General features: G+C 43.4%; 1 protein-coding gene and 1 long non-coding RNA gene across 5 annotated transcripts in view; both read left to right on the forward strand.

The window, feature by feature from the left end:
* Positions 1-6,681: 6,681 nt before the first annotated feature.
* Positions 6,682-12,788, forward strand: LOC122557060 (interferon-gamma-inducible GTPase 10-like). 3 transcript variants are annotated; one of them, XM_043704315.2, is made up of 2 exons: positions 6,682-6,733; positions 10,744-12,788. In XM_043704315.2, the coding sequence occupies exon 2, from the start codon at positions 10,751-10,753 to the stop codon at positions 11,957-11,959; it is 1,209 nt and encodes a 402-aa protein (XP_043560250.2). In that variant the 5' UTR covers positions 6,682-6,733; positions 10,744-10,750; the 3' UTR covers positions 11,960-12,788. The 3 variants fall into 3 exon arrangements, with proteins under 3 accessions (XP_043560250.2, XP_087848402.1, XP_087848400.1); XM_087992276.1 differs by lacking the exon at positions 6,682-6,733 and adding an exon at positions 6,775-7,073; XM_087992274.1 differs by lacking the exon at positions 6,682-6,733 and adding an exon at positions 7,944-8,833.
* A 139-nt stretch (positions 12,789-12,927) lies between these two features.
* The window catches only part of LOC148148872 (uncharacterized), a 34,103-nt gene continuing 22,746 nt past the window's right edge, over positions 12,928-24,284 (forward strand). The window contains exons 1-2 of one of the 2 annotated variants that reach the window (XR_015758702.1): positions 12,928-15,100; positions 18,316-18,371. This is a non-coding gene — a long non-coding RNA (uncharacterized LOC148148872). Of the gene's footprint in view, positions 15,101-18,310; positions 18,372-24,284 lie in introns of both variants that reach the window. The other variant, XR_015758703.1, reaches the window with a different exon arrangement.

A 24,284-nucleotide genomic window follows, 5' to 3' on the forward strand; every position in this document is an offset into this window, starting at 1 on the left:
AGGTAAATAAGATAGTGACAAAGGTATTTGGCAGGCTTGCTTTTAATTAATTGATTGATTTATTGTCACGTGTACCGAGGTACAGTGAAAAGTTTTGTTTAGGAGCAGTACAAGCAGTAAGCAAGGATGTCCAGATCAAAACTACTTAGACAGAGGTAGCATGTAGGTAACATTGAACAGGGTATGCATTCAGCAAGATCAGTGTTAGCAAGGCCAGCATTATTTGAGGCTGGAGAGTTCATTCTAATAATGGCTAGGAAGAAGCTATTCCTGAACCTGTATCTTCTGCCTGACAGAAGAGGTTTTTTAGATTCCCTACAGTATGGAACCAGGCCATTCGTCCCAACAAGTCCACACTGACCCTCTGAAGTGTAATCCACCCAGACGCATCCCCCTATATTTACCCCTGACTAACACACCTAACACTATGGGCAATTAAGCATGGCCAATTCATCAGACCTACACATCTTTGGACAGTGGGAGGAAATCAGAGCACCCGGAGGAAACCCGCACAACCACAGGAAGAATGTGCAAATTTCACACAGACAGTCACCTGAGGTGGGAATCGAACCTGCGTCCTTGGTGCTGTGAGGCAGCAGTGCTAACCACTGAGCCACCATGCCACCCCTAATGTAGATTGTAGAAGATCATTACCAAGGTGGAAGGAGTCTTTGATGTTGACAGCCTTTCTGCGGCAGCAAGCTGTGTAAATGGAATCCATGGATGAAAGCTGGCTTCTGAAATGATTAGATTAGATTACATTACAGTGTGGAAACAGGCCCTTCGGCCCAACAAGTCCACACCGACCCGCCGAAGCGAAACCCACCCATACCCCTACATTTACCCCTTACCTAACACTACGGGGCAATTTAGCATGGCCAATTCACCTGACCCTGCACATCTTTTGGACTGTGGGAGGAAACCGGAGCACCCGGAGGAAACCCACGCAGACACGGGGAGAACGTGCAAACTCCACACAGTCAGTCGCCTGAGGCGGGAATTGAACCCGGGTCTCAGGCGCTGTGAGGCAGCAGTGCTAACCACTGTGCCACCGTGCCGCCCACGGCCGATCTAGGCTGTGCACACCATCTTGTAGTTTCTTGTGGTCCTGAGCAGAGCAGTTGGCATACCAGGCCATTATGCACCTGGACAGTGCGCTTTCATTGGTGCATTTATGAAAGTTTGTGAGGGTTCTTGTGGACATGCCAAATTTCCTGAGCTGCCTGCGGAAGAAGTGGCATTGTTGTGCCTTCTTCACCGTCGCATCGACTTGGGAACTCCAAGAGGGTTGTCGGATATTGTCATTCTGAGGAATTTAATGCTCTCCAACCTCTCAATCTGAGTTCCATTGATTCAGATGGGGATGAAGCCAATGATCAGTTGTTTAGTTTTGCTGACAGGAGAGAGGTTGTGTCATTTAACCATGTCACCAAGCCTTCTATCTCCCATCTGTATTTTGACTCATCATTGTTAGATATCTGTTCCACTATCCTGATGTCATCAGCAAATTTGTATTTGGCATTCGTTTGGAATTTGGCAACACACTTGTGGGTGTACAGGGTGTACAGTAGGGGCTGAGAACACATCCTTGGGGGACTCCAGTGTTAAGTGTTATTGTGGTGTAGGTGCAGTTGTCTATCTTCACTGATTGCAGTCTGTGGGTCAGAAAGCTGAAGATCCAGTTGCAGAGGGCGGAGCTAAGACCAATGTCATGGAGTTTTGAGATCAGTCTGAAGGGGATAATGGTGTTGATGGCAGAGCTGTCGTTAATGAGCAAGAGTCTGACGGAGGTGTCCTTGTGGTCCAGATGTTCCAGGGATGAGTGCAGGTCCAGGGATATGGCATATACTGTGGAACTGTTTTGTCAGCAGGCAAGTTGTAATGGATCGAGGCACGCTGGGAACAGGAGTTGATGTGGGCCATGATGAGCCTCTTGAAGCACTTTATGATTTTTGAGGTCAGGTATATAGGGATGATGGTGATCGTCTTGTAGCAAGTGGGGACTTCGGTTTGTTGGGGGGAGAGGTTAAAGATGTCAGTGAATAGCTCCACCATTTGATCTGCACAGGAGATATTGCCCAGCCAGGGACACCATTCCGGCCTGTTAGTTTCCTTGGATTGACTCCCAGGATGACCGATCTGATGTCTGCAGCAGTGATTGAGGGAACAGGTGTGTCCAGGACTGCCAGGGTGGGCATTACCACACCATTGGCATTCTGCACAAACCAAGCACAGAAAGGATTGAGAGCACCAAGGAGGGATGTGTCTTGGACCACTATCGTGCTCTGCTTCATATATAAGTCAGTGCATCGAGTTGGGATGTCATGTTGGGCAGTACAGGAGATTAGTTATGTCCTTTGGAATGCTGTGTTCAATTCTGGTCTCCCTGCTATAGGAAAAATGGGTTGGAGGGTTTGAGCAATAGGCATGACACTGGGGCTATTTTTCCTGGAGCGTTGGAGGTTGAGGGGTAACCTTAGAGAAATTTGGAAAATCAAGAGGGGCATAGATAGACTAAATAGTCAATGTCTTTTCTCCAGGGTAGGGGAGTCCAAAACTAGAGTGCATAGGTTTAAGGTCAGTGGGGAAAGATTTAAAAGGAACCTAAGGGCTTACCTTTTCATGCAGAGGGTGGTACGTGCATGGAATGATCTGCCAGAGGAAGTGATGGAACCTGGTACAATTACATTTAAAGGCATCTGGATGGGTATATGAATAGGCAGGGGTTAGATGGATATGGGCCAAATGCTGTCAAATGGTTTAGGAAAAGGTTTAGATCAGTTTAGGGTATCCGTTCTACATGGACGAGTTGGACCAAAGGGTCTATTTCTGTTCTGTACATCTCTATGACTCTATGACACACGATAGTTTTGCCCAGTATTAGGTTCACCAAAGATAGTGCTTCCCAGACTTTCTTTATCATGTGCCCCTGTTCAGAATTATCAACATGTCTTGTACTCACTAGAGGCAGCTTTTTTAAATACCCTGTCTAATGCCCACTCATTTGTAAAGCACTATAATTACAAGTAAACACTTCAAAAAAATACCCTTTTTCCTTATTATTAATGGGATGAATGAGCTTGTTTGTAAGAGCACAAGTATTTGAGATTGGAAGAAATATCTCAGTGAGTCCTCTCCCCATCCCTTACATACATTCCATGGTCCTTCCTTCCTGACATGCTAAGCTTCCACACGTTCCCACACACTGAGACTTACACACTGTCATTTCTCATCATCACCCCTAAGATCTGGTTGGTAATGCCAGCCACCCTGCTACACCATCTCCCTGTTAATGGTAGTGATCATTGATGACCCTCCCTCCCCCAGTCACCCATGCCCTGCCCTCCTTTGCACTATAATTCTGTGTTTCCTCCTTCCATAATTATTGTCCCCATCTGCATCCCAGCTTGCTGATTCCAATAGAGTTTTCCCAAATCTGATCCATGCAGGTAATCCCCAATAAGCACAACTAGCTTTCATTGAGCTGAGCCCAGGATTGGCCAGCACCACCTCCCCCCTCATCCCCCCGACTGACCAATAACACCAGCCCTGTCTGATGTGTGTGCAAATCCCTTACTGATGTGCGCACAACCAGCTCCCTAACTGACTTACTGTGAGTCCCTAAAGGGCTTGCACTGGAATTGCAGGACTGACCTTGGGCCTACTACCCTGACTGCGGTGATACTGATCCCCTGACCCTGACCAGCCCAAGTAGTTGACTGATCTTGTCAAGGCTCTAGACTGATAATGGATGCTGCCATTGACTTACTGTGTCAGGAGTGAAGGCTGTATCCCTTGACTTGGCTGTGAACTAATTCCCTTTAACTTTGTTCTTCAAGCAAATGGCCATGTCTCATTCAGTGTGTTTGCCATGTAAGCGGTCTATTAGCAAGACACCTGCATTGCTGATGTCAAGCAGCGGCAACTGCAAGTACAGAGAGGGAGAAGCCATCTGAGAAGTAATTGGAAAAGATGAGCTTTTGAACCAAAAACAGCAAAACTATTGCAATAATGTGCAATATAATCAGTGTTCCAACATGGTGTCCGAGCATGGTGACATATTGCATATAATATGCAAAACAACACTTTTCTTTGTATTTAGGGGCATGTAAACAATATTAAATAAATCTAAATATAAATCTAACATAGCCCAATTGTGTGATCGACATTGTATAATGCCCCACAGCAACATGTCCTCTCTCTTGCTTGATCACTGCTAAAACCATGACAACCTGCCTGGCTCTGCGTCTACACTAAAAGACAAATCAAGACAGAAGCATTGTGAGCCTTTAAGCTCTTAGTAAGTGGTAAAGCACAGATAGGCACATTGAGGTAGAAATGCTGTGAGCATTCAAGCAGACACAAAATGCAAGAGCACTAAGAGAGCAAGCGAGGAATCCTCAGATGGATTCTACCTGGAACACTATCCCTGCATTGTCATTGTATTGAACGGTGTCAACATATTCAAAGTGAAGCATTGAAGTGCAGAACTAAATTGTAATGTATTGGGGATGTATCATTGTGGCAGTATACAAGTATACATATACATATACAAGGCAGTATATGTCCAATGACAACATTCATGAGCAGGAATTGCAGGAGGCCACTACCCATGGAGTATGCTCTGAGATATTGGTGACTGCTGTCCAAGATGGAGATCTAGAGGAGCGAGTGGTGAATTGGATTAGCCAGGTACCTGCTCTGGTTTCTGTGCTGGGAATTGTTGTTGTTTCGTTTCTCTTTGGCAGGTGGGAGATTGGGAAATTAAATTAGATTCCCTACAGTATGGAAACAGGTCATTTGGCCCAACAAGTCCACACCAACCCAGATCCATTCCCCTACCCAATACTTACCCCTGACTAATGCACCTAACACTATGAGCAATTTAGCATGACCAATTTACCTGACCTGCCAATCTTTGGATTGTGGAAGGAAACAGAAGCACCCAAAGGAAGCCCATGCAAACACGGAGAGAATGTGCAAACTCCACACATAAAGTCACCCAAGGCTGGAATTGGACCCGGGTTGCTGGCGCCGTAAGGCTGCAGTGCTAACCACTGAGCCACCATGCTGCCTTATGTCAATTGTATGTCAATGAAGCAAGATTAGCTAATAGTGGGATATTAATGCATGCTAATTGACACAAGTAGGTTTCTTGCCACTCGTTATCAGATTATTGACTCTGTTCAACTCTTGCTTAGAGGATGCGAATTTTGGCTCAATGCGTTGGGAATCTCATTACTGCCAATCCCACTGAGATTCCAAACTTTCTCACCAAGCCCATGTTGTTGGGGTAGGAGGATTCTCCACTGTACACATTTCTCTGTCTATAGTAGAATGGGAAACTATCTGAGCCAGCTGTATAAAGTGAGGGAAAGGGCAGCACGGTGACACAGTGTAGCCTCACAACACCACGAACCTGGGCTTGAGTCCAACATTGGCGGACTGTCTGCATGTTTTTCCTTTAGGTGCTCCAGTGTCCTCCCGCAGTCCAAAGATGTGCAGGTTTGGTGCATTAGCCATACTAAATTGTTCATAGTGCCCATGGATATGCAGGCTTGATGGATTACCCATGGGAAATGCAGAGTTACACGAATAACGTATGAGGCTGGGTCTGTGTGGGATGCTCTTCAGAGAGTCAGTGTGGACTCGATGGGCTGACTGGCCTACTACCACTGTGTAGGGATTCTATGAGGATTTGAAAGAGTGACTATGAAGGAACCAGTTCCTCCAATCGCGTAATCGAAAACAAGGAGATGGGACATTGAAAGTGCAGCCTGTTCATTCAGCAGTAAAATTAGGAACACTATTTAAATCAAAGGGCAAAGGAAACACAGTGGATACTTTAAGGTTATGTATGAAATCGTTGGGATTTTTTCCTTCACAGAGAGTCTGCAAGAATATGGAGCAATGGTCGTGAAATGCAGTGAGAAGTGCACAGTCCGAACACTGTATAACACAACACCAGGTTATAGTCCAACAGGTTTAATTGGAAGCACACTAGCTTTCGGAGCGTCGCTCCTTCATCAGGTGGTAGTGGAGCTCAATCCTAACGCAGAATATATAGCAAAAATTTACAGTGTGATGTAACTGAAATTATACATTGAAAAAATGATTAAGTCTTTCATCTGTTTGAATAGCAATCATGATATTCAAACAGATGAAAGACTTAATCAATTTTTCAATGTATAATTTCAGTTACATCACACTGTAAATTTTTGCTATATATTCTGCGTTAGGATTGAGCTCCACTACCACCTGATGAAGGAGCAGCGCTCCGAAAGCTAGTGCTTCCAATTAAACCTGTTGGACTATAACCTGGTGTTGTGTGATTTTTAACTTTGTACACCCCAGTCCAACACCGGCATCTCCAAATCATCAGTTTATAACAGATCAGCATGTTTCGAATCACTGAAATGTCCCTGGATGATAAACAGAGAAAAACTGAGTTCAAGATTCACAGTCGCTGCTAGATTTATTCTGTTTTAGGAACAGACACTCAGGGTTTAAATTGTGGGCAGTGTTTACAATGAGCTTGTGAAATAACTGGAGCTGCAGATCAAGGAGGAGGGATTTTCACTTCCTGCCCTGTAATCAAACCCTCCTCCCTTTCCACTGCACTGACTTTCTCTTTCACTTGTAACGGCTCGTCACTGTCAAACCCCATCGGAAGACCTCTCATTTCTTCAGGCGTTCAAAGACCTTCGGATCTGGAGAGAAATAGAAACTGCAGGTAATTGAACAATATAAGTTCATCCACCTCCCGACGTAGATGAGGTACAAAGTCCCTGTGTGCTGCTTTACTCTGTTTTGATAGCTGCTGTGACCACAATCGTGGAGGCCAGCCCACAGGAGAGTGCGGTAAACTCGTTCTGAGGTTGAAAAAAATAAGCTGGGAGCTCATCGCGCTGCACTGTCACTTTGGATTAAGCGTCTGGAGTGAGTGGTGACCCTCTGACTGAGAGGAGGGGCTGTCATAGCTGAACTAATGTTGACATTTGGAAAGGAAAATGTCGCCTGTGAAGCTGAAGAGGATGACCTCGTTTTCAAGCATAAAGTCGGCCTTTGACAAGGTGCCACATAGAGGCTGCTAAATAAAATAAGAGCTAATGGTGCAGGGGTAAGGTACTGTCAAGGATAGAGGATTGACTGACTGGCAGAAGGCAGAGAGTGGGGACAAAGGGGTCTTTTTCACAATGGTCGCTGGTGACACATGGAGATCCACAGCAATCAGTGGAGCATTGTTGCTAAGTTTGCAGAAGATAGAAAGATAGTAGAAGGGATGGGGTAACATTAAGGAAGGGGGCAGGCTGCAGAAGGACTGAGACAGGGTAGGTGAGTGGGCAAAGAAGTGGCAGATGTGAAACAATATGAGACATTGTGAGTTAATACACTTTGGTAGGAAGGATGGAGGCATAGTCTATTTTCTAAATGGGGAAAGGCTTTGAAAATGTGAGGCACAAATGGACTTGGGAGTCCTAACTCTTTAGGTTAACATGCAGATTCATTTAGCAGTGAGGAAGACGAATGTAATGCAAGCATTCATTTCAAGAGGGCTAGAATACAAGAACAGAGATGTACTACGGAGGATGTATAAGGCTCTGGTCAAACTGCATTTGGAATATTGTCAGCTGTTTTGAGGCCTGCAACAAAGGAAGAATGTGCTGGAATTGGACAGGATCCAGAGGAGGTGTACAAGAATGATCCCAGGGATGAAGGGATGAGGAGCAGTTGAGGACTCTGGGTTTGTACTTGATGGAGTTTAGGAAGATGAGGAGGAGGATATCTCATTGAAACTTAGAGAATACTGAGAGTGCTGGATAGAGTGAACATGGAGAAGCTGTAGAAGATATGAGGACTTGAGGCCATAGCTTCAGAATGAGCTTTAGAACTGAGATGAGGAGGAAATTCTTCAGCCAGAGGGTGGTGAATCTGTGGAATTCACAACCACAGACAGTTGTGGAGGTGAATTTGTTGAGTATATTTAAGACAGAGATAGATAGGTTCATGATTAGTTAAGGTTAAGAGGAGAAGGCAGGAGAATAGGGTTGAGAAACATATCAGCCATGATCAAATAGTGGAGCAGACTCAATGGTCCAAACAGCCTAATTCTGCTCCATTACCTTATATCTTATGGTCTTGCATACCACAGCCATGAACAGAGCAAAACACTGATATTCTGGAACTGCTACGGGCCATAGTATCATTGTAAAAGTCAATCAGGGATGGCTCAAGGCAGTATTTTGCAGTCCCTGACTAAATAATTAGTACAATTAAATAGCAACATGGAGTCTTGGAGAGAGTCTACAGTAGATTTAATGCAATGGGATTAGGGATGAAGGTTTTATGTCAACAAACTGGAGATACTGTAATAATTCTCCTTTTAGATAACCAGGTTAAGAGATGATTTAATAGATTTATTCAAAACTGTGAAGAATGCTAAAAGAGTAGACAGAAAAAACAGCTTCCACTGTAGAAAAATCAGGAATCAGAGCAAATAGATTTAAAATAATTGGGAAAAAAAAAGGGGATTCGTCTTCATGTGGCAAATTGTCCTAATCTGGAGTTCACTGTCTGAAAATGTAGTGGAACCAGATTCAGTATTCATTTTCAGAAAGGATTTAGAAATACGCTTTAAATGAGAAAACGCACAAAGGCAGAACTATGCAAGATAAACAGGAGAGTGAACCTGACTGGATACATCTTCCAAAGAGCCATCACATGTTTGGTGGATCAAATGGCCTCCTCCTGTGTGATTTAATTGCGGACAATGTTATACTGCTGCAGAGCCTTCTCTCTCAGTTTACAAAATCAGATTGTGACTGTTCATCTGGTAAGCCTGACAATGATATTTAGGAATAAAGAAAATACTGGTTTATTGTTAAGAAATAAATGTGTCACTGAATTAATAGGGAGTTAAGAGTGTTCAGCTCCAGCACCAGGGAACCAGTTCAGTTAGTGATTGTTCTATTTCATTCATCTTTGCCATTCCTTATTTTACCTGTATACAGATTCTTTCGTTTAAGAAGATGTGAGCTGTCAGTGGGTTGGGTCCATTTATGGTTTGAGGGCTCTCTGTACCAACTCTACCCCTAAATTCACTTCTGCTTCTATCTGTGTTTTGAGACAATCTTGAAAAGATTAGATTAGATTACATTACAGTGTGGAAACAGGCCCTTCGGCCCAACAAGTCCACACCGACCCGCCGAAGCACAACCCACCCATACCCCCACACTTACCCCTGCACCCAACGCTACAGGCAATTTAGCGTGGCCAATTCACCTAACCTGCACATTTTTGGAATGTGGGAGGAAACTGGAGCACCCGGAGGAAACCCACGCAGACACGGGGAGAATGTGCAAACTCCACACAGTCAGTCGCCTAAGGCGGGAATTGAACCCGGGTCTCTGGCGCTGTGAGGCAGCAGTGCTAACCACTGTGCCGCCCACTTGTGCCACCGTGCCGCAAAAACTTTTCATGCATTCAATAGAGCCTCCTCTCGGACATGATTGTGAACAGTGATTTCAGCCTGTGTAAATACCCTTGGCTGGCATGATTTTTTTTGTCAAATTTGGCTTGTAACAAACAATGAAACACTCTTAGTAGGTGGACTAAGTTTAACCAGCACAGTTTAACATGAGGGTAAGGCCGTGTGGTCAGAAAAATGGAAGCTTAACTATGTTTTGTACCAGTCTTATCCAACTATTGAATCAATCTAGCTTCTTGACAATGCAAAAGCATGGTGCTGAAGATGCTGTATAACTGAAATGAAGGTGTAGAATGCTGGAAGAACTGAGCAGATTAGGCTGATTCTTTGCTGAGAGAGGAACAGTGTAAGAGGCTGAGGGAATTTAATGTGGAGCTGTTGGCTTCCGGTTTGCAAAGTCAGGGTGAGCTCTCTCCACCAGCCCTGAAAGGCATGTTGCCATTTTGGGTGGCTCCACCTATTTGTTGTCTGATGTGTAACTCCACCCTCTGCCTCTAAGAGCTGTCAACTTGACAGCCAGTAGCCATGGCGTGACCATTAATGTGCCACTTATAGGGTCGTAATTAGCTGAAAGGTGGGTGTGCTGTCGACACCTGGGAAAAGTCTATGAGGGCAGAAGTGCAATGAGGAGAGTATCACTACCTCACTTGATTTTACACCAGCTCGATTTGCTATCGCATTCCTGGGGAATTTGTGGAGGGTGGGAAGAGTAGGGTTAGGGTGCAAAATTTCAGATCTATTTCAGATTGATAACTTAAATTACAATGATCATTCTTTTAAATATAAAATTATTAGGGGCATGGATAGGGTAAATAGACAAGGTCTTTTCTCTGGGGTTGTGGAGTCCAGAACGAGAGGGCATAGGTTTAAGGTGAGAGGGGAAAAATATAAAGGGAACTAAGGGGGCAACCCTTTTACACAGAGGATGGTGCATGTATGGAATGTGCTGCCAGAGGAAGTGGCGGAGGTCGATATAATTACAACATTGAAAAGTCATCTGAATGGGTTTATGGATAGGAAGGGTTTAGAGGGATATGGGCCAAGTGCTGGCAAATGGGACTAGATTAGGTTGGGATATCTGATCGGCATGGACAAGTTGGATCAAAAGGTCTGTTTCCGTGCTGAACATCTCTTAGACTAAATGTTGTTGCAGAATCAGTCACTTGGAGCCAGGTAGCAATTTCCTAAACAGGCAAAACTTGTCAAATATTCCTGAATTCATATCTGTGACATTTATGTTTTGATGTTCTTTGCAGAGATCAAATGGCCCAGTCTACCCTCTCCAAGTTCTTCACTCCTCAGGAGAGCAGGAACCTACAATGTCTGTACAACACGGGGGATTTGGAAACTATGATTCTTCAGATGAAGAGTAAGTCTCACAATTTAACCAACGTGCAGCTGAACATTGCAGTGATGGGGGATGTGGGGTCAGGGAAGTCCACCTTCATTAATGCAATGAGAGGACTTCGGAGTGATGACCAAGGAGCTGCTCCAACAGGGAATGAAGAAACCAGGATTGAGCCAACCGGGTATCCTTATCAAGATCTGCCTAATGTCCTACTCTGGGATCTTCCAGGAACAAATTCCTTTGGGTTTGAACTAAATCATTATCTAAAGAAGGTGAATTTTGAAAGCTATGACTTTTTCATTATTATTTCTCAGGCTCGATTCAGAGAGAACGACGCCAAACTTGCCAAAAAGATTCGAGAACAAGGCAAAGAGTTTTACTATGTACGGGCCAAAATAGACAATGATGCCCGGTCACTGGAGAGACAAGGCGCTGACCTTAATGAAGGCTGGGTCAGAATCCACAGGGACTGTATCAGTAACTTCCAAAGTGTAGGGGTGACACCACCTGCTATTTTTCTGATCTCCAGTTTTGATCGAGAGGAATATGACCTTCCTGAATTAAAGAACATGCTCGCCAGGGATCTCCCCAGTATTAAATCAAACATCTTCACGCTGTCAATCCCAAAGATTATGATGGAAATTACAGAATCCAAAACTAGGATGTTAGAGAAGAGAGTCTGGATGTTGGACATTCTTGCTGGAGCAGTAGGTACAGTGCCAGTGTCAGTGTCAGAATCAGTGCCAGTGCCAGTATTGCTTTTCACTGCTTGTATTGGGTTGACAATTGCTGGGTGGCTGTACCTTCGGAAACAGCTGGGAATCAGTGAAACGTTTCTGGAATGTTTGGCCAGCAAAATCTACAAGTCCAGTTCCAGTCTGAAAGCTGAAATGAATCGCCAATTGACACGCAAGTTACTACCAACTGTTATCCACATCCTGTTAGGAATCATCCTCATCGCATGCATGATAACTGGGACAAGACGTAGCTTCAGTCCGATGACCCAGTCTATCTTCGGAGCAGTGTCATCCTTTGCTTTTGTCTACAAGTTGCTAAATGATTCACTGAGACAGCGTTTGGAAACTGTACAACAGCTAGTGAAATGTGCACTGAGCAGAGAGTGACATCGGCACATTACAACAATCAACATTACTGCTTAGATTGTTTGGATTGGAGTGATGTTTAACATAGAATGAGACAGATTAATCTGACCAGGTCCGAGGTCAAAATCATCTTCTGTTCTGGGATTAATTCAGAGAATCATAGAATCCCTAGAGTGCAGAAGCAGGACCATCATGACCACAATGATCCTTTGAACAGCATCCTACACAGACCCAAACCCTACACTACAATTCTGTCTTTCCCATGGCTAATCTACCCACCCTGCACATCACAGGATACTATGGGCAATTTAGCATGGCCAATCCATCTAACCTGCACATCTTTGGACTATGGGAGGAAACTGGAGCACCTGGAGGAAACCCACACAGACACAGGGAGAATGTGCAAACTCCACACAGTCAGTCACCCAAAGGTGGAGTCCTGGCACTCTGAGGAACCAGTGCGTCACCCCATATCCTGGCTTTTGTTTTTATTCCTTAATGTGAACCATTCCACTAATATTTAGAATGAATAACGAGATTGAGTCTGATCTGGATAAAAAAAACCTGAGGGCTACTTGTCACAATCAAAACCGAAACACTGACTCTAGAACTGAGTCCCCCAGCTTCACAGCTCCCTTTACCTGATGAAGGAGCAGATCCAGCTCAAAATATGAATTTGATTTCTCTCTCAGTAGATGCTGCCAGACCAGCTGAGCTTTAGCATTTCCAGCAGCTTCTGCTTTTAATACAGATTTCTAGCATTTGCAATATTTTGCTTTTATCTCGTTGTGAAAAAGTTTCTCGTGGTCATTGTTCGAATTCTCTTACAATAAATCTTGATGTGCCAATATTTCAGTTTGTAAATTATACACAGGAAAAAATAACTTTGGGAATTTGAATGTTTTTTTATATCATAGAAGCACAGAAATGGTACGGTGTGAAGGAGCCCAGTCAGGCAGTCCTGTTTGCACAGGCTCTCTTGAGTATTTTAACTTGGTGCCACAATCTACTGCCTTTTCCCCAGGTCCTTGTGGATAGTTATTTCAATAGAAATAATCTAATGTGCTCTTGAATGTCTCAATTAAATTTGCCTCCACCACATTTCTAGGCGCTACACTCCATACCTTAAACTGTGTGAACACATTTTTCTCACCTCACATCTGTTTCTTTTGCTAAGTATTTTAAAATAGCGCCCTTTATTTATGATCCTGTTGCAGCAGGAAATGATTCTCCTGCAGCTTTGTAGAGTGGGCAAACCCCTCAGGATTTTGAAACTTTTATTATGTCTGCACTGAGTCTTTGCTTCTCCTAGTAAATAGTCTCAACTTTGCCAACGTGTCCTCAAAAATGAAGTGTCTCATACCTCTTCCTATAACACTGCATGCAGTTCATACTTTTTACAATACTCCAGCTAAAATCTAACCAGTGCCTTATATAGGTGTGGCATAACTCCCCTGATCTTACACTCTATGCCCTATTAATGAAATCCAAAACACTATCTGTTTTATTCACTGCTCTCACTACCTATCCTTCCACATTTACTGAATCACCTAGGTCTCTCTGCTCTTGCACTCCCTTTAGAACACAACCCTTCATTTTCTACAATCCCCTCCTTGTTATTTGTACCAATGTGTTTCACCTCTTAGTTCTCTACATTGAACTTGATGTGCCAGATATCTATTCACTCCATCATTTGTCAATTTCTTAAGTTTTGTGCTGTCTGAAGACTTTGAAATTGTTCCCTGCACATCAAGATCAAAGTCATTAAGATACATATCAGGAAAAGCAAGGGTTGCAATCCCGACCCCTGTGAAACTCCACTACAGACATTCTTCCAATCTGAAAATTGCGCATTCACCATCGTGTGCTGTTTCCTATCCCTCAGCTAATGCTGCACCCACGTTACTACAGTCCCTTTTATTCCATGACCATAAGTCTGTTGTATGGCATTGTATTGAACACCTTTTGCAAGTCCATACAAACCACATCAACACTCTTGCCTTCATCAACCCTCTGTGTTTTCATTTCCAAGATGCAGCAAGTTAGTTAAATATAATTTTGCCTTAATAAATGCGTGCTGTTGTCTGAACAATTGTTTTTTGATGATTCCTCACCACTGAAGTTAAACTGACTGGTCTGTAATTGGTTGATCAATCTTTACAACCTTTTATGAAAAAGGCTACAATGATTGGTATTCTCCTGTCCTCCAGTACCATCCCCAGATTATTGCCAGTGCATCTGCAATCTCCACTGACACTTCTTTCAGTACCCTTGGATAGAAGTAATCCGATCCAGAGCCCTATCAACTGTACCAAATGCTTGTTAATGCCTCCTTACCAATTGTGAATCCTTCTAGTAACTGAGTTCCTTCCTCTGTAACCATCGCCTGGGCAACATTTACCTAATCAGCAAGGACAGATATAAAGTATTTATTTAACACATCAGCCATGCCACTTACCTTCATGTGCAAATGCCTTTTCTGGTCCCTACTCAGATCTACCTCCATTTTATTGGTTCACGTATAGAAATTTTTTTTTTCTTTTTTGTTAGTCGCCAGTCTTTTTGCATAATCCTTTTCTTTTCTTTATTGCTTTCTCTGAGTCTTTTGTATTGAACCTGTCGCTCAGTTGTATTTACAACCAAACACCTGTCATTAAGCATACAGATACTTCTCCTATTGTGCTGTAGTTGCATTCCAGCAAGACCTCACTTAGTGGAATATCGCTTCATAGAAAGAACAGGGCCTAGGTGAAAAGTGGGGTTCGGGGAAAATCAGCAAAAAATATCGCTCAAAAATCTCCAAACGTCTAACACAAAGTTTGGCATATCCTAAATGAAGTTTGAAGTCATATTTATTAACAAAGCAAAAAGTAAATTTAACACAGTACATTTAAAAAAATGTAAGAAAGCTGCTCTCTGTACAGTACCTCTCACAGAAAGCTGCTCTGTCGGCACTGACATTGGTGCATACGCAGTTTGGCACGAAGACTGGCACTGATATCACGCATGCGCTGGACGGCACCAAGGTTGTATGTGCGTGGAATGGCTCAAAAACTGGTGCATGCACAGAATGGCACAGAGATTTCAGTGTGGGCATCAGCGTATGCGCAGAACGGAGCGCAAGAACCGATCCCTGCTGGAATCGCACTGTTGCCAAAGGAGGTAAGTGTTCTCAAAAATACTTCTTCAGCAATGTTACAGCCAAATTGCGCTGTTGGGACATGTGTTATCCCAGAATTACCTGTACTTTTTCTTAATTTATAAGCACCTTTGCCACCCAGGAGCTTTTGGTTTCGTTTACTGTTGAGTGATGACCTGAGTTATTTCTTTGAGGGTAGTCCATAGTACAGCTTTTTTTTCTCTTGCCAACCATTGCCTCTTATCTAGCCACTCAGTTCCCTTCTTGCTCCTTTAACTCCTGCTCTGCATCAGTTGATTATTCTTAATGTGGATTGACAGATGGTATTTTCAATCATCATATGTAGATCAACTTGTAGACCCCCTACAGTGGAAAGAGGCCATTCAGCCCAGTGAGTCTGTACCGACCCTACAAAGAGCACCCCACACAAACCCACCTCCCTACCCTATCCCCATAACCCTGCATGTATCATGGCTAACCAACTGAGCCTGCACACTATGGAGCAATTTAGCATGGCCGATCCACCTAGCCTGCACATCTTTGGATTGTGGGAGGAAACCCACACAGACAGGGGGGAGAATGTGCTAACTCCACACAGACAGTCTGGAGTTTGGATATTGGAATAGAACTAGGGTCTCTGACACTGACGCAGCAGTGCTAACTACTGAGCCATTATGCCATCCAAATAAAAAATCAAATTGGTTAAAAATTAGCAATATGAATGTAAATCAAATAAACTTGATTTATTGGCAACCTGTGTTAATGTTATAGTCATAAATATTCATGAGAAAATAACAATGGATGTTATTTTTGGTGGAGACAGGATATCTAAAATATTGGATTTAATTTATCCATACAGACTCAAAGGAGGCTGAGAGGAGCTTTATGAAAATGAGAAGCTTTTGTTGCATCTGTCTTCTCAGAGAAAAGGACAATTATATACATTGGAGTGCTGAATTATTCCTGTGGCTCAGTTTTGTTTTGAAGTTAAAGTAATTGGTTAACGTCTCTATTTGTACCATCGTAAAGAATGCACATTGTCATAGAATTCGGCTGAGTGGTTCAAGAGGTTTAAGAGTGTGTGTGTGTTTGTGTGTGTCTTCACATGACTTGGAAGCAGTCACATGGAGGAGACAGGGAGAGGGAGAGGTTTACCAGAACCAGTGGAGGCAGAAACTCGCCAAAATCTGTGAAAATAGAAAAGCAACCTTTCCCTCCCTGTGCATGTAGATGAAGTGTCTGATCGCAACACCACAGGGTCCTCTCCTGCCAGGGGCTGACCAGGTGCCTGGTCTCTGATAGTCCTCTGAGTGCCACTGGCCTGGGCGGCTGTTCCTCAGTGAAGCTGTATCGCTGTGAGATGCTCACAGAGTGTACTCCCATACTCTTGAATCTCAACTTTCCCATTGTGGTATCCCATATCTTGGCTGGCCGGGGACCAGACTGCCAGGGTCTGGTGGCATGGCCTCTTCTGGTGGTCCTTTGGGGAGAGGACTCCTCTCCTCTACACCACTCCCTCAACCAGGACTTCCAAATCCTTTCAGAATGTTGCAGTGCCATTTTCCAATTCTCAAACACATTGAGGCTCTGTCTGACAATGAGCAGGACATCTTCAGAATGAACATTCTCGATAGTGATAGAGGGCTTGCGAGAGTGAGGGGCATAGAAATGGTTGTCTGTTTAAAGTTGATGATGCTCAAAGGTCAGAATTGGAGGCATGAAGCGTTCTCAGAAGATCATGTAATTGGAAAGGTTTACAGAGAGAGGGAGGGTCGAAGGATGTGAGACCAAGGATTAGAATTTTAAGATTGTACACAGGGATGATAGTTGGATGATTTCGAGTTTACAAAAGTTGGAATGTAGAGATTAGCCAGGAGCGCGATGGAATGTCATGTTCACAGGTAACAAAGACATGGATCAGGGTTCCAGCTACAGATAAACTGAAGCTGAGTCAAGAATGGTGCAGAGATACAAATAGGTAGATCGAGTGATGGCACAGATATGTGTTTGGAAAATCATCTTGGTCAAATTTAACAACAAAGTGACAAACAGTCCTGTTCTGAAGAAGGCAGCTGGGAAGGGACTGGAGTCAGAGATCAGGAATGGGATTTGTGTCAGTGATCGAAGACAATGACTCTTACATTTTCAATGTTTATTTGGAGAAAATGTCTACTCATTGTTTAAATTTAATTCATTCAGAGACAATGGAGAAGTTAGGAAGCGATGAAATAGAACTGGAATTAGTTTGTGTACATGCAGAAATAGATCCCATAATTGTCAATAATGATACTGTGAGACAGTGTTTGGATGAGAATTTGGAAGGAGTTCGGAATGAGTTTTGCAGGGAATGATGGAAAATGCAACTCACCTGCATCATCAATTCAACTCAAATAAGCCGTGGGCGGCACGATGGCACAGTGGTTAGCACTGCTGCCTCACAGCGCCAGAGACCCAGGTTCAATTCCCGCCTCAGGCAACTGACTGTGTGGAGTTTGCACGTTCTCCCCGTGTCTGTATGGGTTTCCTCCGGGTGCTCCGGTTTCCTCCCACAGTCCAAAGATGTGCAGGTCAGGTGAATTGGCCACGCTAAATTGCCCGTAGTGTTAGGTGAAGGGGTAAATGTAGGGGTATGGGTAGGTTGCGCTTCGGCCGGTCGGTGTGGACTTGTTGGGCCGAAGGGCCTGTTTCCACACTGCAAGTAATCTAATCTAAAAAAAACAAGAGGAGCAGAATTGGGCCGTTCAGCCCATTGAGTCCGCTCTGTCCCTCAATCAAGGATGATATATCTCTCAACCCCATTCATCTGCCTTCTCCCTGTCACCATTGATTCACATTATAATCAAGAACCTATCTTTGTCTTAAATACACTCCAATGACTTGGTAACCACAGCCCTCTGTGGCAATGACCACCCTCTGGCTGAAGTAATTCCTCCTCATCTTGGTTTTAAATAATATCGATAGAAGACCAAACAGACAATATCATGGATGTACTGCTGATATTTTGAGGTCCAGAATTGATCACCCATGTCAGACTGTTCCAGACTGGCCACAGCATTCACATCTACCCGATAATGTGGAAAATTGCCCGGGTATATCCTATACACAAAGGTAGGACAAAGCCAACCTGACCACCCCATCTGCCTCATCTCAATTATCAGCAAACTGAAGGAGATTGTCTTTATTGGTGCGATCAATCATCATCACTCATCAATAATCTGTTTTTTTTTGCTCAGTTTAGGTTCCACCAGGACCACTCCTATCCAGATTTACTTGGTCCAATCATAAATTCAAGAGGTGAGATAAATGTGATTGCTCTTGACACCAGAACCGCATTTGACTGAGTATGTAATCAATGGTGATTTGTAAAATTACACCCACTGGGTATCAAGGGGTAAACTGTTTACTGTTTGGAGTCAAACCAGCTCACAGGATAGATGGTTGGGATGTTGGATACCAATCATCTCAGCCCCATGACATGTTTTGACGGGTTCCTCAAGGTAGTGTTCTAACCCCAACTATCTTTAGCTACTTCATAGAATCAGAATGATAGAATTCTTACAGTGTGGAAGCAGGCCATTTGGCCCATCGAATCTCCAAACAGCAACCTCTCCAGACCCACAAGAGCAGCACAATAACTTGCAAGTTCCCTTCCAAACCCTGACTCAGACCTACATCACTGTTTATTCACTGTTGCTGTTCATAATCCTAGAGCTCCCTCCTTAACAGTGCTGTGAATGCCCCTGCAGTGCTTGGACTGCAACAATTGAAGAAGGTAGCTCAGCACCAACCTCTCCAAGGTAGTTGGGGCTGCGGAGTAAATGTTGGTCTGACAGTGATGCCCACATCCAATGTTTGAATAAAACATCACACTGGTAACCAAAGGATACAAATGCAAATTAGCAAGAAAAGAAACTGATCAAAAAAGAAAATTTCATTCAGAACTTTATTATTTCAGTGTGGTAAGCACATTGCTTGAAAGGATGTGGAAAACAGGTTCAATAATTTCCTATAGAATGAAGTTGGGTAAACACTGGAAAGGTATAAGGTGCAAGGATAGAGAAAGAAAAGGAAGGGGACTAATTGTATCATCATTTCAGAAACCATGCAGAGCAGTGATGAATAGATTCTTTACGCTTTATCATTCCATAAATTAATGTCAATCTGTAACTCCAGTATCTAACTTTATCACTCAAATCAACACACTTTCTCTAATCTACACCACTAACCTGTCTCAAATACTCCACTGTCCCATTGTGAACATTTGAACACTACCACTTTAAAAATTAATGTAACAATCTAACACTTGTATCATCAATTCTAATTCCCTCAGGAGAGGCCATGGCTTAGTGGTATTATTGAGAGACTATTAAGCCTAAGACCGAAGTCATATTTAGGGAACCTTGGTTCAAATTCTGCCATGGCAGATGGTGGAAAATGAATTCAATAATCATTGGGAATTAAAATTAGATTAGATTAGATTACAGTGTGGAAACAGGCCCTTCGGCCCAACAAGTCCACACCGACCTGCCGAAGCGCAACCCACCCATACCCCTACATTGACCCCTTACCTAACACTACGGGCAATTTAGTATGGCCAATTCACCTGGCCCTGCACATCTTTGGACTGTGGGAGGAAACCGGAGCACCCGGAGGAAACCCACGCAGACACGGGGAGAACGTGCAAACTCCACACAGTCAGTCGCCTGAGGCAGGAATTGAACCCGGGTCTCAGGCGCTGTGAGGCAGCAGTGCTAACCACTGTGCCACCGTGCCGCCCACAAATAGAGTCATAGAGTCCTACAGCACTGAGACAGGCCTTTGGATCAAACTGGTCCATGCTGACCAAAATATCCATCAACAATAACCCCATTTCCCTGCACTTGGCCCATTTCCATTTAAACCTTTCCTATCTATGTTTTTGTCCAAATTCCTTTTAAATGATGTTACTGTGCCTGCCTCAACCACTTCCTCTGGCAGCTCATTCCATGTGCGTACCACCCTTTGTGTAAAAGATTTCCCTTTTATTCTGTTCCTTTTAATCTTAAACTGATGCCCTCCAATCCTTGATTCCCCAACCTTGGGAAAAAGACTGAATGCAATCACCCTATTTATGCCTCTCCTGATACTATACACTTCTATAAGGTCGCCCCTCAGTCTCCAAAAGAAAAAGTTCTAACTTATCCTACCTCTGCCTATAGCTCAGACCCTTGAGTCCTGGTGACATCCTTGTACATTTGTTTTGCACTATTTCCAGTTTAATAACAATAGCAAGGTGACCAAAACTGAACACAATGCTCCAAATGTGGCCTACCCAAGGCCCTGTACAACTGCAACATAACTTCCCAACTTGGATATTCAATGCCCTGACTGATGAAGGTCAGTGTGCCAAAAGCCTTCTTCACTGCCTGTCTACCTGTGACTGTACTTTCAGAAAACCATGCACTGAACTCCAAAGACCCTCTATCCATGAGAGAAAGAAGTTCCTGCAACTACCTGGTCTGGTCTACATGTGACTCCAGACCCACAGCAATGTGGTTGACACCAAACTGCCCTTCATTCAATAAATGCTGGCCTAGCCAGCAATGATAATGCCATATGATTTCATAAAATAATCTCAGGAGACCAAGGTACTGTACAATGATCATTTATTTAGCCAAGATAAGATGAGTCTATCAGAAAAGATTCTGAGAAAACACTCTAACTCCATGAGAATTCATCATATACTTATACATTGTAAGTCACATAGACAGTACATTATTCGAATTCTGAAACTTTAAATTCTGATTTTGACAAACACCTTGTTTTTCATACATTTCAAAAGTGGCAAGGCATAAACACCCAATGGTTCCGACTGGAATGTATGTGAAGTAGAGTCATAGAGTCATAGAAATATACAGCATGGAAACAGACCCTTTGGTCCCACTCATCTATGCTGACTGGATATCCCAACCCAATCTAGTCCCACCTGCCAGCACATGGTCCATATCCATACAAACCCTTCCTATTCAAATATCAACCAGATGCCTTTTAAATGTACCAGCCTCCACCACTTCCTGTAGCAGCTCATTCCATGCACGTACCACCCTCTGAGTGAAAACGTTGACCTTAGGTCCCATTTATAACTTTCCCCTCTCACCCCAAACCTATGCCCTCTAGTTCTGGATTCACCCACCCCAGGGAAAAAACTTTGTCTATTTGTCCTATCCATGCCCCTCATGATTTTATAAACCTCTATAAAGTCACCCCTCAGTGTCCAACACTCAAAGGAAAACAGCCCCAGCTTATTCAACCTCTCCCTATAACTCAAATCCTCCAACCCTGGCAACATCCTTGTAAATTTTTTCTGAACCCTTTCAAGTTTCGCAACGTCTTTCCAATAGGAAGGAGACCAGAATTGTACACAATATTCCAACAGTGGCCTAACCAACATCATGGTCAGCTGCAACATGACCTCCCAATTCTTGTACTCAATACTCTGACCAATAAAGGAAAACAGACCAAATGCTTCTTGTATGATTGTTTGACTAGGTTCATGGACCAAAAGCCAATGTGAGAATCAGAAAGACTCTTGCACAATGGGAGCCTGCAGTTAGTCTTCAATAATCTGGAGACAATCATGTTTTTGATTGCTCTCCATTTGGCAATCTTTGCGATCCAAACAGGTGCCAGATGGGAGCAGGATCATGTTGGGCGAACACCAAGTGATACAGGAATGTGTTGGGAGTGCCCGGTGAGAGTGGGAGTGTCTGGGAGAGCCAGATAGGGATGGGAACATTTTGGAGAGTGCTGGGTGAGAGTGGGAACATGTCAGGAAGCAGGGGAGGCGGGGGGGGGGGGGGGGGGGGGGGGGGGTGGGGGGTGGTAGCAAGAATATGTTGGAGAGTGCTAGATTGAAGCTGGACCATGTTGGAGAGCACCAGGTGATGATGGGAACACGTCAGGGAGAGCTAGTTGGGAACGAGAATGTGTCAGGGAGAACTATGTGGAGCAGAATGACAGAAGGTACATCACAATCATAATAGGACCATTTTCAGAAACCCCAGGCCAGATTGCATGAAGGGTCATGTGCCAATCCATAGCATTGGAATACCAATATGCAGATGCTACCAAGGAACAAATTAGTCAAGAACGTGTTTGGTGAATCTTGCCATCTAAACAGCAACCAAGTTAACCAAATCAGCCGCAGTATACCATGCAGGAGGGAGATTCTTTGCACAGCAGTGATAATCTGCAGCTGATTATGTTAGTATGGACAATTTGCATTTGTTGCCACCAGAAAAGGGTGTTAAGGAAGTGCAGACAAGAAACTGCATACACTCAGAAAAATGGATATATATATGGGAAGTAATATAGAGCGTTCAGAAGTTTAGGACTCCAATCTGGATGACTGGCCATCTGAAGAACAATGCAATATTTGGTCTAGTTGGGCATTTACCAACCGTCAATGAAGATTGATAGGAGAGGCAGACTAAACAGTGTAGATTTCCTGTAATTGTATGTACATTTTGCAGCTCAGAGATGTGAGCATGTAATGGTACATTTGGCTAACATAATCATGGGTGTTAGCTTGAATATGATTGGATGACATAGTCATGTGCATGAACTTGGAATGTTAATCAATCACATATGGTTAAGTAGCAATATGGGTAGTAAATATGCAACCTTTTGATTGGAAAATATTATCTGTAGGAATAATCAATTAGAAGTGCGTTATCTGTAAAAATAGTATCAAACCTTTATTCTTATAATAAAGATTTAAGCCATTTTCCACTTTGATGTACATTTCCCAAGCAGCATGAATAAACACTTGAATGAAGGAACATGAGTTTCGTCTGGTCAGTAAAGGATTAAACTCGCTCTTTCAGCTTCTTACACAGCCCAGTGTCAAATCCTGTTTGATAATGTTCCTGCATAGCACCTTGGCATTTTGGGTCCACCAGCAATACAACATGAACAAAATCAAAGCTTTTCGATTGTCCTTTTTACTGACTCCTGTTTGTAAGGCAGAATTCCACGTCCAAAACGTTTTAGAGGCAACCGTTAACACAGAGGCCTCCTAATCTTTCAAAGCCAGATTTGTAAAGATATGAAAGCAACTAACCCCAGCTTTTAGCTTCTTGAAAGCTTTGCTTGACTATTTTTCTCTAAAGACACTTGACTTCATGTAAACAGAACTGAAACAAATGCATGGTTTAATATTTGCACCAGCACTAGGGGTGCTGGTCAACTCCAGGATAAACGGAAGTGACAAGTTGTTCCAGGAATGATGCATGGTAAAATCAGGATAGAACCGGATGAGAGGGAAACTGTACAGGTGGGGCTATGAGGTTAATTAATCAATTCTGGTATGATAAAACAGGAAACAAAATCACTCAGCTTCTCAAAAACTTGATACAATTGACGTTTAGCCAAAAATATGCTTGAATATCTGTTTTCAGCATTTTCCCAGAGCTAAATAATAAGGATATTGTTCTATTTGTCCATAAATCCCCAACATCCATATCATGCTTGGCTAACTGTGTACTCCCTGGTTTATCTCTACAGATGTTCTTAAGATCCATCAGTAACCGCCCGTTGAACACTAATTATGCAAATATAGTGTCCAGCTGCCCCAGTATTTCAGAATCAGCTAACTAGATAGTAGGAGTTTCAACTTCTGAATGGTCCAGGGTGCATGAGGGTCTTTGGGCCACTGACAGCTGCAAAATCATACTCGAACAAAATCTGTCATTTCATGATCCACTCAGACCATTACCATCAACCGGGAGAGTGCAGGAGGGCATGCCAAGAGCAGCACTAAGCATACTGAGGAGGCAACACGGTGAGGCTACCAAACAGGGCAACGTACATGCCAAATAGCATAAGCAACAAGTGATAGACGCAGTGAAGCGATCCCCCAAACAATAGATCAGACCTAAGCTCCATAATCTTGCCACATCCAGCTGTGAATGCTGGTGCACAATTAAAACAACTCACTGGAGCAGGAGACTCCACAAATAAACCCATCTTCAATGATGGGGGAGCACTGCACATCTTATTTGTCAATGCAAACAATTAGGCTGAAGCATTTACAACTATTTCAATCAGAAGGGCCAAGTCATTGATCCATTTTCGATTCCTCCAAATGTCTTGAGTATTCTAGATGCCAGTTGTCATCCAAATTGATTAATTCTAGAATTGGCTGAAGGCATGAAATACTGCAAAGGA

Source organism: Chiloscyllium plagiosum, unplaced genomic scaffold (genome assembly GCF_037043375.1).
Source record: "Chiloscyllium plagiosum isolate Xiang-an unplaced genomic scaffold, Cpla_swu_hap1 HiC_scaffold_11, whole genome shotgun sequence".
NCBI classification, from domain to species: domain Eukaryota; kingdom Metazoa; phylum Chordata; class Chondrichthyes; order Orectolobiformes; family Hemiscylliidae; genus Chiloscyllium; species Chiloscyllium plagiosum.